This window comes from Eptatretus burgeri, chromosome 5 (assembly GCF_056783735.1).
Source record: "Eptatretus burgeri isolate ZD-2024b chromosome 5, Ebu_testis_v1, whole genome shotgun sequence".
In the NCBI taxonomy this organism is placed as follows: Eukaryota; Metazoa; Chordata; class Myxini; order Myxiniformes; family Myxinidae; genus Eptatretus; species Eptatretus burgeri.
Window position 1 is genome coordinate 99517010 of NC_140965.1, and position 16980 is coordinate 99533989.

Genomic DNA, 16980 nt, shown 5'->3' on the forward strand with positions numbered 1-16980 from the left:
CTTATAGCCAACATGTGGCTCTCAACGGAATCCTTTCATCTCTCCCTGTCAAGGCTGGAGTGCCCCAATGCAGTGTTCTGGGCCCAGCTCTATTCCAGAGCTTCTTAAGTAATCTCCCTGACTTTCTGGGAACCCCATTTATCTATTTGCTGATGACTCTACCCTCTGCAGTGACATCCCTCATTCTTCAGACAGGCAGGCTATAGTCTCTTCCCTCTCTTCAGACCTTGACAAAATCACAAGCTGGTCAAACACTTGGAATATGTCTTTCAATCCTGACAAATCTCTCACTATCTCTCTCTGAAAGGACCGTCTTTAAAACCTTCCCATCTACTTTCTTAAGAATCCTCTAAATAAAATTCAATAATCCAAATTTCTGAGCCTCATTATCAGTCTTGATCTTTCTTGGACAAACCGCATTTCACAGTTGGCCTCCAAAGCCAGCCGCCGACTTAGCATCCTCCGTCATACAAAGTCCTTCCTTCGCACACCTGAACTTCTATTCACCTATAAGGCCTTCATCCGCAGCTTAATGGAGTACTGCTTTCCCCGACGGGTTGGCTCCCTTGCCTCACATCTTGCTCAGCTCAACGCTGTGGAAACCAAGGCCTTAAAGATAATTATTGGAAACTTCTGTTATGAAGCTGAGATTCTTTGTGCTTATCACTTCACCATCACAGACAGGTTAGTGGCTCTCTGTCTTGTATTGCCTCATTTCTGATCTTTCACCCTCTACTCTTTCCATGCTTTGTCCCCCCCCCATCCCCACCCCAATGTTTCTGCAATTTGTTCCTCCCCCCCCCCCCACCTGTGAAACCAACTTCCACATCCTCTTCAATCTCATTCTTCCCTCCAGGTCTTCAAAACAGCTGTTCACCACCATATCATATCGTCCCCCAATCCAAAACCATTTTCTTTTCCACCCTTGTTTACCCCAACCCCCCCAAATCCCTTCTCTTTTTTCCTCTTTGGAGTTTCCTTCCATCCATCTTGTATGTTTCCATATTGTCCACCCCATGCATCTTCTCCTGCTCCCCACTCCTCCCACACTCATTGTTTATCCAAGTCTCCCTCCATCTTGGCTTTCAACTCTGCTGTTGGTGTTTCCTCTTTCTCTGTGCTGTTCCTTTTGCCTGTGTCTATTCTGTTTCTTGTTATGGTTTCTTGTTATGATGTCACGCGGCTCTAGGTTGCACAGTGCCTATAGAAAGTCTCCACCCCCCTTTCAAAATTTTCACCTTTTGTTGCCTCATAGCTTGGAGTTAAATTGCATTAAATCAGACTTTTTCCACATTTATTAGGGCATCTCTACCGAGATGACCTAATAAAGCCGGACCAAATGTCCGTCCGTCAACCATTTTTCTTTCCAATCTTGATGAAACTTAGTATGTGGGTCGAGGTCGATGAGTGTTGCACAACGATATGACTTTTGCCCGGGTTCAAGGTCAGGGTCAAGGTCACGAGGTCACGTAAGTTATAAAAATCGCCATTTTCAAAACCTATCGAGTCTGCCATTCTACAAGATATTCGGCAACTGTTTATTGATTATGATAGTAAAAAATATTATCTTGTATCTAACTGGACAGATTTTTGAATTTCCTTCCCGTTTGGCCGCCACGTAACCTGGAAGATGGTCAAAAACACCTCCCGGTACAAAGAAAACTTTTTACTTCCGATCTTGATGAAATTTGGTATGTGGGTAGAGGTCGATGAGTGATACCCAACGACATATTTTTTCCCGGATTCGAGGTCAGGGTCAAGGTCACGAGGTCACGAATGTTGTGAAAGTTGCCATTTTCAAAGCCTATCTCGTCTGTCATTTTAGGAGATATCTGGCAACGGTTCATCGATTATGATAGTAAAAAACATTATAGAGATGACCGTCACCCCCACACGGCGTAATTTTTGAAACATTGTAACCCACAACTTCCAAGTGAAAAACAAATTCCACAAATTTCAGAAGATTAAATAAATATACAAACTAGAATATCGTGGTTGGATAAGTGTCCACCCCCCTGAGTTATTATTTGGTGGAAGCACCTTTGACAGCTATTACAGTTGTGAGTCTCTTGGGATAGCTCTCAACAAACTTTGCACACTGTGATTGGGCAATATTTGCCCATTCTTCTGTACAAAACTGTTCAAACTCAATCAAGTTGTGTGGGGAGCATTCATGGACAGCAATTTTCAAGTCAATGCCACAGATTTTCGATTGTATTTCGGTTCGGGCTCTGACTGGGCCACTCAAGGACATTTATCTTTTTGTTCCTCAGCCACTCCATTGTAGCTTTGGCTGTGTGTTTCGGGTCGCTGTCATGCTGAAAAGTGAACTTCCCTCCCAAATTCAGCTTTCTGTTGCAGAGGGCAGCAGGTTTTCCTCTCGATTTTTCTGTACTTTGCACCATCCATTTTCCCTTCCATCCTGAAAAATGCCCCAGTCCCTGCTGATGAGTAACATCCCCATAACGTGATGCTACCATCACTATGCTTCACAGTAGGGATGGTGTTCTTTGGGTGATGTTTTCTGTTGGGTTTGTGCCATATGTAACATTTTGTATTTGGGCCAAAAAGTTCCATCTTGGTTTTGTCAGACCACAAAACTTTTTGCCACATGGCTTCAGAATCTCTGGAGTAGTTTTTTGCATACCTCAAATGAGACTCAAGGTGGGCTTTTTTGAATAATGGCTTTCTTATAGCCACCCTAACGCGGAGTGCTTGCAAAATGGTCACATGCACACAATGACCAGTCTTTGCCATAAAGCCATGTAGCTCTTTCAAAGTTACCATTGGCCTCTTGGTGGCCTCTCTGATCAATCTCCTCCTTGCTTGGTCATGCATTTTGGAGGGATAGCCTGATCTAGGCAGGGTCATGGTGGTGCCATACACTTCCAATTCTTAATGATTGGCTTGTCTGTGCTCCAAGGAATATTCAAGGCCTTTGAAATATGTTTATACCCATCCCCTGATCTGTGCCTTTCCACAACTTTATCCCAGAGGTCTTTTGAAAGCAACTTGGGCCTCATGGTTGAGTCTTTGCTCTGACATGCACTATCCAGCAGAGGATGCCCACAGGAACAGCTGATTTTATTCTGAAATAATCAGTATCACTACAATTTAACACAGGTGGAGGCCAATTATCTCGGTGTGTGATTTGGAGGGTGATTGGTTACACCTGAGCTAATTTACAATTGCTATTATAACGGGGGTGGTCACTTATCCAACCAAGATATTCTACTTTTGTATTTTTAATTAATTTTCCTCATGGTTGAGTCTTTGCTGGATAGTGCATGTCAGAGCAGAGGATGCCCATAGGAACAGCTGATTTTATTCTGAAATAATCAGTATCACTACAATTTAACACAGGTGGAGGCCAATTATCTCGGTGTGTGATTTGGAGGGTGATTGGTTACACCTGAGCTAATTTACAATTGCTGTTATAAGGGGGGTGGTCACTTATCCAACCAAGATATTCTACTTTTGTATTTTTAATTAATTTTCTGAAATTTGTGGAATTTGTTTTTCACTTGGAAGTTGTGGGCTACGATGTGTAAATAAAGGTTGAAAAAGTCTGATTTAATGCAATTTAATTCCAGCCGATAACTCAACAAAAGGTGCACATTTTGAAAGGGGTGTATACTTTCTATGGGCACTGTGTGTACAAAAAAAGTGTACAGTTGCCTTTATCCTGGTCTGGACACTCTTGTACCATCAGGAAGTTAATCGTGTTCAGGATTGGTATAAACCACTACAAGTAAACTTTGCTTCTTACCTTTTAAAATTCCACTTGGCTCTTTCAAAAGGGTTAAGGACAAATTTTAAACCATTCAAGTCATCCTATTGCTAAGGGACCTTTCCTGGAATGTTAACTTCGGCATGGCATAAACGATTGTGTCCACAGTCTGAAAAAGCTATACTTTAGCTTCAGAATGACACAGTGATGGGTAATATCAGCAACTGTATCTCACCTGAGTCCCCTGAACATCTGAGGAATGAAAGGGAAAAACTCTTCTCGCTCTACTGTGAAACATTGCTGGAGTCAATTTCATGTGCCATCTCCAAAGTTCCAAGGTTCATGGATCATCTTCTTCAGCGTCATGTGCAGTTTAATGGACACCAATATCCAGTGGTTTTGATTCATATATTCATTGACATCCATTAGGCTTTATTTTTGTCAGTAAATGCAAAAACTACTTTTTGGATAAAATGCTAACTTTATTTGACCGTTTACGCAGAAGAATGTTTACTTGTGCTCATGGCACAGTGATGCCTTTTGCTTTTTTCCCACATTCACTTCTTAAACACACTCATGTTGTCACATCATTTGTTTGGCCTTGTCTACCCATGGTAATGTTGTTTACTTGTTTGTTTTTCTTTCCTCATTTGTTGAACTTGGGCTGAATGAGGACTCCGGAAAGCTACAAGTACTTTATACCACATACCATGCTGTGCGGATTGGAAAGGATGCAGACATTGAATTGTTAATGTTTTGAAAATAGTGTCAGGGCTGAGAGTGACTAATGTGCAAGCCATGTGGTGAACAGGAAGGTGACTTGAGTGAGCTCGACGAGATGTGCGTGCAGTCCAAGATTGTGGAATTGCAGCGAAGCCCCAATGCCCGAAGGCAAGCCGACATCCTTGAGAACACGTGAGTCTTTTTATGAGAATGGGGAGACGTCAAGTGAGAATAGGAAGACGTGTTTTTGCCAAGATCAATGTCAGCCTTTCAGCAGGAGCTTTACGATTGTTTATTTGATGAGCAAAGAACCCATCCTTGCAGACAGGTTAATTCCCCCATTTTTATGATGGCTTATTTTATTACTCTCAGCACAAAGTGCGATGAAACAATTGGTTCACGTTATTAGTCTATGATTGAAGAACTACTTAATTTTGAACACTACAGAACATGAATCGGAACATGAACCTGCAGTTTAGCAGTACTTTGGCTCTAAATTTGGAAAATTGTATGGAATCCAATTCAGATCACATAGTGCGGTAAAGTTTTTTACTCTGTGTGCCTGTCTGGCAGTCAAAAAAATTGAAAACAAAATTGAAAATCATTCCAAACTGGAAACTTACTGTTTTTAGGGATGGCATGAAGGACACAAACAACAGCCCTGAAGAACTAATTTAATGTGTTAAATACGATGGTGTGAAGGATGGTGCATCAATGGCATCCAAAACAATTTTTTGTTTGTTTTTACAGCCTTTAAAACTTTTATTTTATTTCAATTTAATTACATACTTGAACATGTAGAACACAAATCTCCTCGATGGCACTTCCAAAACACTCCAGTTTTGCAGTACTTGGACAATATATTACACCATCTCGGCCAATCAAATTTGCTGGCTCACTCCATCAGCGTTGGGGTAAATCGAGATTCAGACAAAATCGCAGCTAGTCGGAAATATAGATCGTGTTCGGAAAAGCAAGGCAAGAGTTGAAAAGACCCTTCCCATGTCCTTTTTCTTAAGACTGTGCAGGGTAAGGTGTTCCATGAACTCTCCAGCTCCCTCCTCAAATCCTGGTGGCTATGAATTTTTTTAACTGCCTTAAGCATTGGCTCTTAACCTGGGGGGGGGCTATGGGGGCATGAGTAATTTCCGGATAGGGCACGAGCCCGGAGAAAAAAGTAGGAATTTCTCTAATTATTTTTGGAATTCTCTTCACAAGAGTTTGCATAATATCGTGATGAACATTAAAAAAACAAAAGTATCGCCTTTAATAACTTTCGTTTTCTATTCACTACTAGGCTGGGCCGACCATTTTCTCTATTAAAATTAATTTTAAAATGTAACATTTATTTAAATTTAATATTAAAATTTATATTTATTTTAATATTAAAAAAATTAATTTTCACAGATTTGCAGTATCCATTTCAAACTAAATCATTCACAATGAGTGCAAAAAAGTGGAAGTATCTTGACGAATATATTCGATTTGGATTTGTGTCCCTCCAAAAGGGTGACACAGAGGTACACCAGTGCGTAATATGCTACAAGACTCTGAGCAATGATGGCATGCGGCCTTCACGCTTGGACAGCAGTGGAGCATTTTGGCAACAGACTTCAAAGGGTGTTGAGGCTTCCTATGAGATCACCATGTTTATTGCAAAGAGCAAAAAGAGCCATAACATCGGAGAGACACTCGTAAAACCGAGTGTACTGCGTGCAGCAGAGCTCATTCTGGGGAAGGATAGTGCAAACAAGCTTTCCCAAATCTCTATCAAACGATAGTGTCAAGGGAAGGATCGATGAAATGTCTCAAGACATCAAAGATCAAGTTCTCGACCAAGTAAGAGCTTCTCCTGTATTTGCCATCCAGTTGGACGAAACGACTGATGTTGCTCAGTGTTCTCAGCGACTGATGTATGCTCGTTTCGTGTCAGGCAATAGTGTAAAAGAGGAAATGCTCTTCTGCTATCCCATGGAAAGTTATACAACAGCAACAGATATTTTTCAAGTGGTATCAAACTTCTTCCAGGAAAATCAACTTTTGTGGTACTCGCTGGTAGGGGTGTGTACTGATGGAGCCCCAGCCGTGCTTGGTTTGCAATCTGGTTTCATATCAAGAGTGAAAGAAAAAGTCCATCTGCTATAGGTACGCACTGCATCCTTCACCGTGAAGCCTTAGTATCCAGAACTCTACCTGCTGAAATGAGGGATGTCATGAACCTGGCTATCAAGGTAGCAAACTTCATCAAAGCTGGAGCCTTAAACAGTCGTCTTCAAACAGCTGTGTGTGGATATGGATTCTGACCATCAAGCCTTGCTTTTCCACACAAACGTACGATGGCTTTCGAAGGGAAACATGCTTGGACGGCTTTATGAACTACGACAAGAAGTGGCAACATTTCTAGATTCGCAACAGAAAGCACATCTCCATAACAAGTTCCAGTCTGAAGGATTTTTGCTATCTCTAGCTTACCTGGTGGACATCTTTGAAGTGCTGAATGCCATCAACCTCAAACTCCAAGGGAAAAACATCAACATAATCATGCACCATGACGTCATTCGAGCCTTCATGGCCAAACTCGACCTCTGGAAATGTCGAATTCAGGATGGAAATACAGCCACTTTTGCTGACTTGGATTCTGCTCTCATTCACAGTTACCTTGATTCTGAGTTAAAGAAACAAATAATTACTCATCTGATTGAATTGAAAGCAGAATTTATCAGATACTTTCTGGATATAGATGAGAACTGCGAAGCCTGGAAATTCATTAGGAACCCATTTCAATGTGAAGTAGCTGATATTTCAGACGAAGTGCAAGAGGAGTTTCTTGGGTTGAAGTTCAACTCCTCGGCTGAAGAAGACTTTAAAAAAACTGGATCGAGAGACGTTCTGGGTCACGTACCTTCCTGTTTACCCTTTGATCTCACATCAAGCTCTTTGGATTATAACAATGTTTGGATCAACGTATCTTTGTTGAAGCTGCATTTTCCACGCTCATTGCTGTCAAGACCAAGTACAGAAACAAGCTGAACATTGAAGGGGACTTGCGTTGAGCTCTCTGGCATTCGACCACGCATTCAAGATCTGGTAGACACAGACAGGACAGCAACATCCAATATGTCATTGAAAGCCTGGATCTTGGTTTTGTCCCAAGAAAACAGTAATCCCAGTGGCTCCGACTCCTTATTCAGCACCTGGAGGGCCCCCAAAAGGATATCTAAAGTCTCCGCAAAGATGACTGCATCATCTGCGAAATCAAGGTCCGAGATCTTGAAATTCCCAAACGATGCACCGCAGCTTGATCTCTCCGACATCCTCCCGAGAATCCAGTCCATACAAGTGCTGAAAAGTGTGGGGGCCAGTACACACCCCTGACAAACTCCAGTAACAACTGGAAATAAGTCGGAGATGGTAGCACCACATTTCACAGCACTCTCAGTACCAGAGTAGAGTTCAGACATCAGATCGATCAGTTTTGGTGGCACCCCACGAAGACCAAGAATCCTCCAGAGAGCATCCCGATTCAATGAATCGAACGCTTTACAGAGATCAACATAGGCTGCAAGCAGCCCCTACCAAAACTCTCGTCTGCGTTTGGTGAGGACCCGAAAAGCAAGGATACGTTCAATTGTTGACCTCTTTGGTGTAAAACCTGACTGCTCTGGACGCTGGTACTCAAGCAGATGATGGCGAACCCGATGAAAAATTATCTGAGCAAAGACCTTGCCCGGCACTGAGAGCAGCGTCACCCCTCGGTCGTTATTGCAGTCTTGGTGATCACCCTTCCCTTTCCAGAGAGGGACAACAAGGCCCCTCTTCCAATCAGTTGGGATGATGCCTGTGTTCCAGGCAGAGCACAAAACTGCATGCAATGACACGAGTGCAGCATTTCCGCCAGCCTTGAGAAGTTCAGCATGGATGCCACGGATCCCTGGAGCTTTACCCCGTTTCAACCGGTTCAACGCAGCCCGTGTTTCCACAAGTGAAGGTGGACCACAGTTGATTGGAGGGTCAGCAACAGGGATTGTAACACCCTTGACGTCCAACTCGACAGCTGGTGGGTCATCCTGGTACAACCGCTCAAAGTAACCGGCCCAGCGGGCCTTCACTTCAGACACCTCTGTCAAGAGCCTACCACTCTCTGCTTGAACTGCAGTGCTCCGAGGGATGGGCTTGGATGAACGCAATGCGCGAATTCCCCTGTAAGCGGGACGAGAATCACCTGTCCACAGGTGATGCTCGACCCCCTCACAGATTCCTCGCACATAGGCCTCCTTATCCACCCTCAGTGCACGTACCCTTTTATGCCTCAGCTTCCTGAACAGCTCAGCTCTGACATTCAGCCTGGCCCTGTGACTCTGGTCAATGGTATCCAGTGTCCCTTGAGAGACAAAATTCTTCTTTGCCCTGCAGTGAGTTCCAAGACATCCACCGGCATTATCAAGGACGGTGGTCTTGAAGGCACGCCACTACTCTTCAGGACCTCCCAAAGCACCCAGACCCCCCAAGTGTCCACTCAGCCTGTTCGCAAACTCCTCAGCTACCCTCTCATCCTTGAGCTTGCCAACATCCAGCCTTGGCTGGGATGGTACCATTCTCCCGGATTTAAAGGGGCTGTCGCACCTTGACCTTTTTGGCAGCGTATGGCAACGTATCAAAATGTATGTAAAACGCTGGTGTACGCTGAAATATTGATGTTTTTCAAAAAAGTTTTTGGCGTATTCATAACGAGTTGGACGTATGCATAGCGTATTAGTAACGTACACAGAACGTTTCGATAACTTATACCAGCGAATGCTTAGCGTGTTGTCGGCGTTCACAACGTATGCCCAACGATAGTCTAACGTATGCATTTCGCGGCAGCGTATCGCCGACGATCATGTGGCGTAGGTTATTAATAGGCTGCCGCTCGGCGTAGGTTATTAATAGGCTGCCGCTCGACGATTCAAATCATAACCGCACTAGACATTGAAGTGTCAACATCACCGTCATGCCCTGTCTCACCTTGACGTTTTAGCCAGCGTATGCCTACGTATGAAAAATTTGCCGAATACGCTTGTACACGTCGAATACGTTATGGGTAAGTTTTGTATACGTTAAGAGCACGCTGAAGCACGCTGGCATACGTCGTAGTACGCCGAGCACGTCGACAAATTTTAAGCATGCTCAAAATTTTTCAACGTATGCCAGCGTTTGACTCACACGTTCCGCATACGCTGGCCATAAGTTGTAGGCACGTTATGCGATCGTTGACACACGTCGACACAAGTTACTTGTAAGTTACCCATAAGTCGAAACACGTCGAGGTAATGTTTAGCATACCTGAAACTTATTTCTAACCTATGAGTAACATGCTTTGAACCTATGTGTAACTTATATCCAACGCATGTTGACGTATGTAGATGTATTTGATTGACGTCTTCCGAACGACCACAGAACTTACTGAACCTGTTTCTGAGTCATGTTTCTGAGTTTGAGTTTGAGTTTCTGAGTTACTGAAGGAGTCAGAGATCATAAGTCAGAGAGAGATGAATCAGTCAGAGAGTCAGAGTCTCCACATCTCACAGCACTCTCAGTTCCAGAGTATCGTTCAAACATCAGATTGATCAGTTTTGGTGGCACCCCACAACGACCAAGAATCCTCCAGAGGACATGCCGATTCACTGAATCAAACACTTTACAGAGATCAACATAGGCTACAAGCAGCCCCTGCTGAAACTCATGTCTTCATTTGGTAAATACAATCTGTCATGTAAGGACTTGAAAGTCCCTGTCCTGTCCATTTTGTTCACCCTTTGTACCCCGACCCATCTCTCTCCCCTCACAGATCTAATGTCTCTGTTCTCTGTTTTGTCCTCCTCTCTTTTCCCGTCCCTTTTGTCTCTGGCTCCCCTTGGACGTTCTGTGTGTTAGCTCTAATACGAGCCTCGACATTGTAAACAACCCCACCCCCAAGTACAACCACCTGTTTTCAACTCTTTCCATTCAGCAGTTTAGGAATGCATCGAAGTCAAACACACAGATAGTTGATGTTATAATATTGTTGCGAATTCGCGCCCGCCAGCGTGCGATCGGCCGCTCGACTTGAATGGCGGCCGCCTCACCAACCGGAATGGACAATTCTGTCGTGACCCTCTCGGAACAACGCCGGGAGCTAGTCACGGGTGGGGGTTTAACCCTACCACGACCGTGCTAATTGCCCATCCGCGCAGGATAGGGTTGCTCGCCAAATTCGATCTACCTAAGTACCTGCGCGGATGGTCGACCGGGCGATCGTACCTCGCCGCAGGCCGACTCCGGACACGAACCGCTGAAGCGGTCCGTTCCGTGCTATCGGGATAACCGAGCGGTGTTATCGTCAGCCTCGACGGTTCCGATTAATTATCAGGCGTATTAAGCCCACTACGAACCCTTTACGTGAAGCAGGATGGAGAGTCAATAAAGAAAAGACGAAGCGAAACGGGAAAAAAGTTCACACAATGCACATTTATTACGCGACACACGGAGAGCACACATATACAGCCAAACAGTCAGAATGCACCTATATCAGGAAAACAAAAGAAACAACGACGCAGACTTACAACCGAATACGCGTACACACGGCAACACTTGTACAGTTTTACTTTACAAGACATGGTGCTGACACACATTTACTCAAAAGCAAAGGAAAGAAGCCACCCTCATAGACAAGGGGGCAGACGGGCCTGTAGGCCAATATGTGCGCGGGACCTGAAGGAGCGGCCAGGTCCGCGAGACTGGGTGGGTCCTACCCGCGTCCTCGTGGCGCGTTGGCGGACGAGCCGCAGACATGGCCGCATGGCTGTGCCCCCGACTCCGTGCTCCTTCGCGGGTTTCGTTGGCACGACGTTTGGAGTGGGATGGGAACAGGGCCCCCTTGTTGCACTATCTCAGCGTGGGGGAAAGGGGGGAATTGTTAATGCTCTGGGGGAGGGAGAATGGCTGGCTGGCTTGGGTCCCGCGACGAGCGATCTCCCGCCGCGACCTCGTCGCCGACCGCCGTCCTTCTCGCCTCGGACCCGAGCTCCTTGGCGTCTTGCCACAACTCTCCTCAGCCGACTGCAGAGCCCAACTCGGTGCCTCCTCTGCCACCTGACTCCACTCTCTGCCACCACAACTGACTCTGCCAAAACTCTCTGCGCTCTGTGTTTTATAGGCCGGCAGGAGAACCCATATGCAAATTTCCGGATCAGGATGAGCTCGGGGGCAGAGCCACGCTCGCCTATTGGACGGAGGAAATGTTGGGGGTGAACCTCCCCTGATCCTAGAATTTGCATATATCGACTTCACACACACGCGCCTGGAGGCGGGGCCAAGCCGCCCCGCACTCGTTAATTGGACGGAGGAAAAGTGGGCGTGTAGCGTTTTTGATCCGAATTTTCCCTCGGAAGGCCGCAATTTGTGCTCGCGGCTCGGTGCGTTCGGCACCAAGCGCCGAACGGGCCCGAGACAGCTCGACGTTCAGTGTTCACAGGTGGTGCGGGAATGGCCTTAGAAGGAGAGAGATGAAAGTGGTGGAGGGTTTTCGGTGGTGGTTTGATGGTTATGGTGCCGTTTGGGAATGGCGGTGATGCGATGATGTGGGAGCGTAGATTGTGGCGGTGGCGTAGTTATTGTGTGATGGCGGTTGAGACGTGGTTGGTTCAAAATAAAGATAGAACAGAAAAACGACTGACTCAAAGCGTCGCAGCCCGGATGAATCGCACAAATTCCCTCTATACAACGGGTTTGGGCGAACTACACATGTACTTACAGAGATATCTCACCTTTGGGTCCTTTTTGGTGTAATGCGAATTTCCACAACCGTAACAATGTATATATATATATATATATATATATATATATATATATATATATATATATATATATATATATATATATATATATATATATATATATCGTGGAAATGGCCCTTAGAATGCTATTAAATATAGGATTAGCCCAGATCCCCCATTAAATGCATGTTTAGCCAGGCTGTTCGGTAAATGGACGTTGCATGTGTGTCGGGAGCTGTAAGAGTCTGTTTATTGTTCGTGCGGTGGTGGTGTACCGAGAGCTTGTTCTTCATTCCCCTCTCCGTACGCAGCCCCGCCCAGTCGGCCAAGGGGGGTGGCTGAGAGAAGGAAGTGAAACTGAGGGGAGGAGCCAGTGGGCTTCGAGGCGAGGGAACGAAGGAAAGGCAGTGTGGATCTGCAACGAGAGCGCCGAGGTGGTGCGATCGGCAATACGAGAAACTGCATGAGGGTTTTTGCGATCGGCTTTTTGTGAAGAGCGAGCCGAAAGAAAGGCAAGGAAGGGACTGAATGAGGTCTGTCTGCCATCGGCTGGGAGAGGATCTGCCTGAGGTCGAGTGTGCTATCGGCAGTAGGAGGAACTGAACCTGAGGGTCGAATCTGCCGAGGGAGTAACTGAACCTAAGAGTTAGGCTGCAATCTGCTTTGAGAGGACCTGGCTGCTGTGTGAGTCTGGAGTCGGCTTTGAGAGGAGGTCATCGACAGGTTCAACCTGCGTCTAACCACGGAGCTTCTGTCCCGACTCGCGGCACGGCTCGACACGTTTGCCGATCCGCCTGCTGGAGCCCAACACCTCGATTTGGCCTGGTCTGGTGAACAGGCCAGGCCTGGACTTGTATACTGGACCTTGTTCAAAACCAGCTGAAACCCACCATCGATCTGACAGTCTTGTGCTGTCGACATTGCGCGGGGTCAGAACGCGCAGAACATTCGTGCCTTTGACACTTTCCTCTCGTCCATGAAACATCACCAAGTACTCTGTGTATTGTCTGCATGCTGTCCATGTCTTGTTTGCATGTCGTCTAAGGTTTATCTCGTTAGAGTTCCCTTCAAAACCCGTAATCCGTAGCTCCCTACTTAAGAACGGGTTATAGATTAATTATAACATTGTCGTGAATGTTTTGCTTGTGTCGTGTTCCCCATTGTCCCCAATAAATCTGGCTGATTCGTATGAAGTTGCCGCTTTGAATTAATTTGTGCCGCGTCGAGGAACGATCCGCTCGATTTGGATATAAAAACCAAAATGGTTTCAGACTGGTTGACTCCGCTCGGTCTCTGACAACACCAGTCTGTAACCGGGGTCTATTCCCCCAGCTGGCAAAGTACAGGTGTATTTTGGTATCGTGGTTCGAGACGCGTAACCCGAGAATTGTGCCGAACCAGCTGGCGTTATAACCCCGGAGACGGCGGTGGTTAGGGTAGCGCCGAATCTGTAACATTTGGCTGTCGAGAGTAGGGTGCAAAAACCCAAACTGGTTACGGACAGTGATTGACGCGCTCGTCCGAAGCCCCCACCCCCGGATCAGTAACAATATATATACATATATATATATATATATATATATATATATATATATATATATATATATATATATATATATATATATATATATAATATATATGTATTATATTTACGATTGTTGGTCAAGACCAAGTTGTCCTGGCAAACTGTCTTGTTTGTCATGAAATTATCTTGTGAAGTACGATAAGATAAGCGTGAGATGAGTGCATTTTTATTGTGCTGTTGAACCTTATTCAAAGTTGACAGACATTGTCGTCATTATCAGTTGCACCAGTGTATGTTGATCGCAATGTTGATATTTATTTGAAAATGTCAAAGGTTTATTGCTGTGCAGAGATAAGTGAGATGAGGAAGGCAGAATATGTGGAACAGTGGTGGTTTGTACAACTTTTTAATATATTTTTTTAGGATGCTTCTCACCTGTGAGTGAGCATGGCAGGAAAGGAAAGGGTTTGAAACGCCTACTTTTTACTCATATGTTTTGTTTAATGTCTTGATTTTGCTTTCCTTCTTGTAATCGGTATACACATCTCACCATGAGCTTTATTTGCAGACTTTTCTATTTTTTTAGTATACATTGTCGAGGCTTGTGGAAGAGCTTGAGCAGAATGGGATGGAAAGGGAGAAACACCAACAACACAAAAGAAGAAAAAGTGAAATTAAGGGTAGGGAAGGATGGGGCAGGCACGAGGTGAACAAGCTGAAACGCAGCAAGAAGAAGAGGAAAAGGAAGTGGAAAGTGGGGGTTAAACCAAAAAGGAACAAACCAACCCACAACTAATAACTTAAAATAGTTGAGGTGGGGGGGGCACAATAACCTGGAAAAGGGGAGTGCTTGGGTATGGGGTAGAAGAGATCATGAGTGTGGATGGCGGATGATCTAAGGTCGTGGTGAACAGCTGTCTTGAAGCCCTGAAGGGAAGAATGGGACTGAACAGACTGAAAACCTGTTCAATAGGTGAGAGAAAAAAAAATGCATACAAAGAGTAGATGTGAGCCTGGCTTTTTGGAGTAAGTATTTGCCGAAAGAGATCTTGCATCATGAATATGTTTTTATTCCCTCCATTAATTCATACATACATAAATTGATCGCTGCAGTAAAGCAATGGTATTTATTCTGGCTTCAAGCCGTGCATCAGAAAGCAAAGTTTTATGATTTTAAGCCTGCACGTTTGTTTGGCACTTTGTCATCAGACTAAATATTCCATGACAAAGTGAAATTGTTCAGAATGTGCGGTTGAGTTTAGAACCAAGCTGTGGTGAACCGAGTGTTATGAACCATTCACATTTTGTTTTGCCTTTTAGGGAGGTGAAGGCACTGGAGCTGTACAGGGAGCTGCGAGAGAAGCCTCGTGGTAAGATCTTTCAGCATTCTTTTTGTTCCCTCATTCTTCTTCTTGCGTATGGCAGCTTGGCTGCCGTGTAGCTATCATTTTGTTGGGGCGTGACTATACCACTGATGCTGTGCCCCCTATACTAGTACACGAGTACTCATTTCGTCAACCTCGGAAGGGTGACAGGCTGAGTCAACCCCATCTGGTGTTGATTCAGCAGATAACGGTCTCGAATCCAGGACCCGAGGATCTCAAGCCAGCCACCTTAACCACTAAGTCAACACCAGGCTTAATGTTCTCTCAATGAAATGCTGAAACTGAAACTGAGGAAGATGCGTTACTTTAAGTGATTGCCCCTTTTAGATCACCTGGACTTTAGTCAGGTGAGCTAATGCGATTGACTCACTCACCTATGGACACTGCCTGGTCAGTGAGTGAATCAGTCAGCGAGTCAGTCAGTCCGTAAACACTTCAATCATTATCGCTTGAACCAAACATACGATTTTGATGAAACTTGGCCACAAGCTACATATCTGATGCCTAACGAAGGTTTATTGACTGCATCAAAATCTGCATTCATTAAGGGGATCTACGGGGGCGTTTTTGACCCCCTCTCAAAAAAATAGGTATTTGCTGTCTCCTCCGAAACTACACACAATTTCGATGAAACTTGACCACAACATTCATCACCCGTGATGTACCAAAGTTTATCGACCACAACAAAATCTGCGCTCATTAAGGGGGTCTACGGTGGGGGGGGGGTTGACCCCCCCCCCAATAAAAAATAGGTATTTGTTCTCCTTGAAACAACACACAATTTTAATGAAACTTGACCACAACCTTGATCACTCATGATGTACCAAAGTGTATCAACCGCATCAAAATCTGCGCCCATTAAAGGCATCTACGGGAGGGTTCATAATCTTTTCCTATCAGTGAAGAACCTATCCTTATGGATGGGTTAATTCCCCCAGAATCATGGATGGGATGACTTGTAATTGCCCACTGGAAGCGGCGCAATACGTTGCACATGAATCGGGATGTTTAACAGCTCTGGACTATGAATTTTATTACTGCCAAAAACCGTCCCAGGCACACCCAAGTACAACCAGCGGTTCAGGAGTGTAATCAGTCAAATAAACACACACTTCTCGAATTGTATATCTGAGCAGAGTGCTTGCCATGCAAAGTACCAGCAAAGTACCTCAGGGTGATCTTGTTCCAAGTACAAGCAGAGTAACCAAGGGTGATCTTGTTCCCATGTGTGTAACATGTTCTTCCGACACCTCACTTTATTTGGACAGTGTGTAGCCAACAGACCGCTGCCTCAATAATTCCTGGAAATATTTTAAAAAAAATAACCTGGGTTACTTGCATGAAGCAAAAACATGCGCACTGCTTATTTGATTACTGTGTATCATACATTGTGGTTATATCGCTCGGACATTTCCAATTGCACCCCACCCACCAATAGAAAGAAAATGTCAAGAAGGACAAAATAAAATAGATTCAAAACTTGATGGAATCAAACGAAACGATAAGGGCACTCGGTAGAGCGCATACCTCCATCACACAATACCTAATCCAGTGGAACATATCGAGCCCAATAACTTTTTTGAAATATCATGCCATATATCATTTTCAGTCCCATCTCTCACTTATGGTGAAGAATCACTTAAAAATTGTAGGAGCCGGATCCATATCCGGATCTTCACCAAAATCTAATCAGTTCATCCTTGTCACACACCAATCTTGTCCTCCAAATTTCATCCGAATCCGTCCACAACTTTTTAAGATATCCTGTACACAAACAGACAGGCAGAAAGGGGTGAAAACATAACCTCCTTCCATCTTCGGTGG

At 44.8% G+C, this 16980-nt stretch overlaps 1 protein-coding gene and 1 long non-coding RNA gene across 3 annotated transcripts in view; one reads left to right on the forward strand and one right to left on the reverse strand.

The window, feature by feature from the left end:
• LOC147027043 (inhibitor of nuclear factor kappa-B kinase subunit alpha-like) overlaps positions 1-16980 on the forward strand; it is a 79320-nt gene that overhangs the window by 51530 nt on the left and 10810 nt on the right. For both annotated transcript variants that reach the window (XM_085883142.1, XM_085883143.1), the window contains 2 exons: positions 4542-4645; positions 15092-15141. In XM_085883142.1, the coding sequence (XP_085739268.1) occupies positions 4542-4645; positions 15092-15141 (154 nt within the window). The remainder of the gene's footprint in view (positions 1-4541; positions 4646-15091; positions 15142-16980) is intronic.
• LOC147027044 (uncharacterized) overlaps positions 14501-16980 on the reverse strand; it is a 2629-nt gene continuing 149 nt past the window's right edge. The window contains exons 1-3 of the long non-coding RNA XR_015058645.1: positions 16962-16980; positions 16325-16457; positions 14501-14733 (exon numbers count right to left, since the gene is read on the reverse strand). The exon at positions 16962-16980 is cut by the window's right edge and continues 149 nt beyond it. This is a non-coding gene — a long non-coding RNA (uncharacterized LOC147027044). The remainder of the gene's footprint in view (positions 14734-16324; positions 16458-16961) is intronic.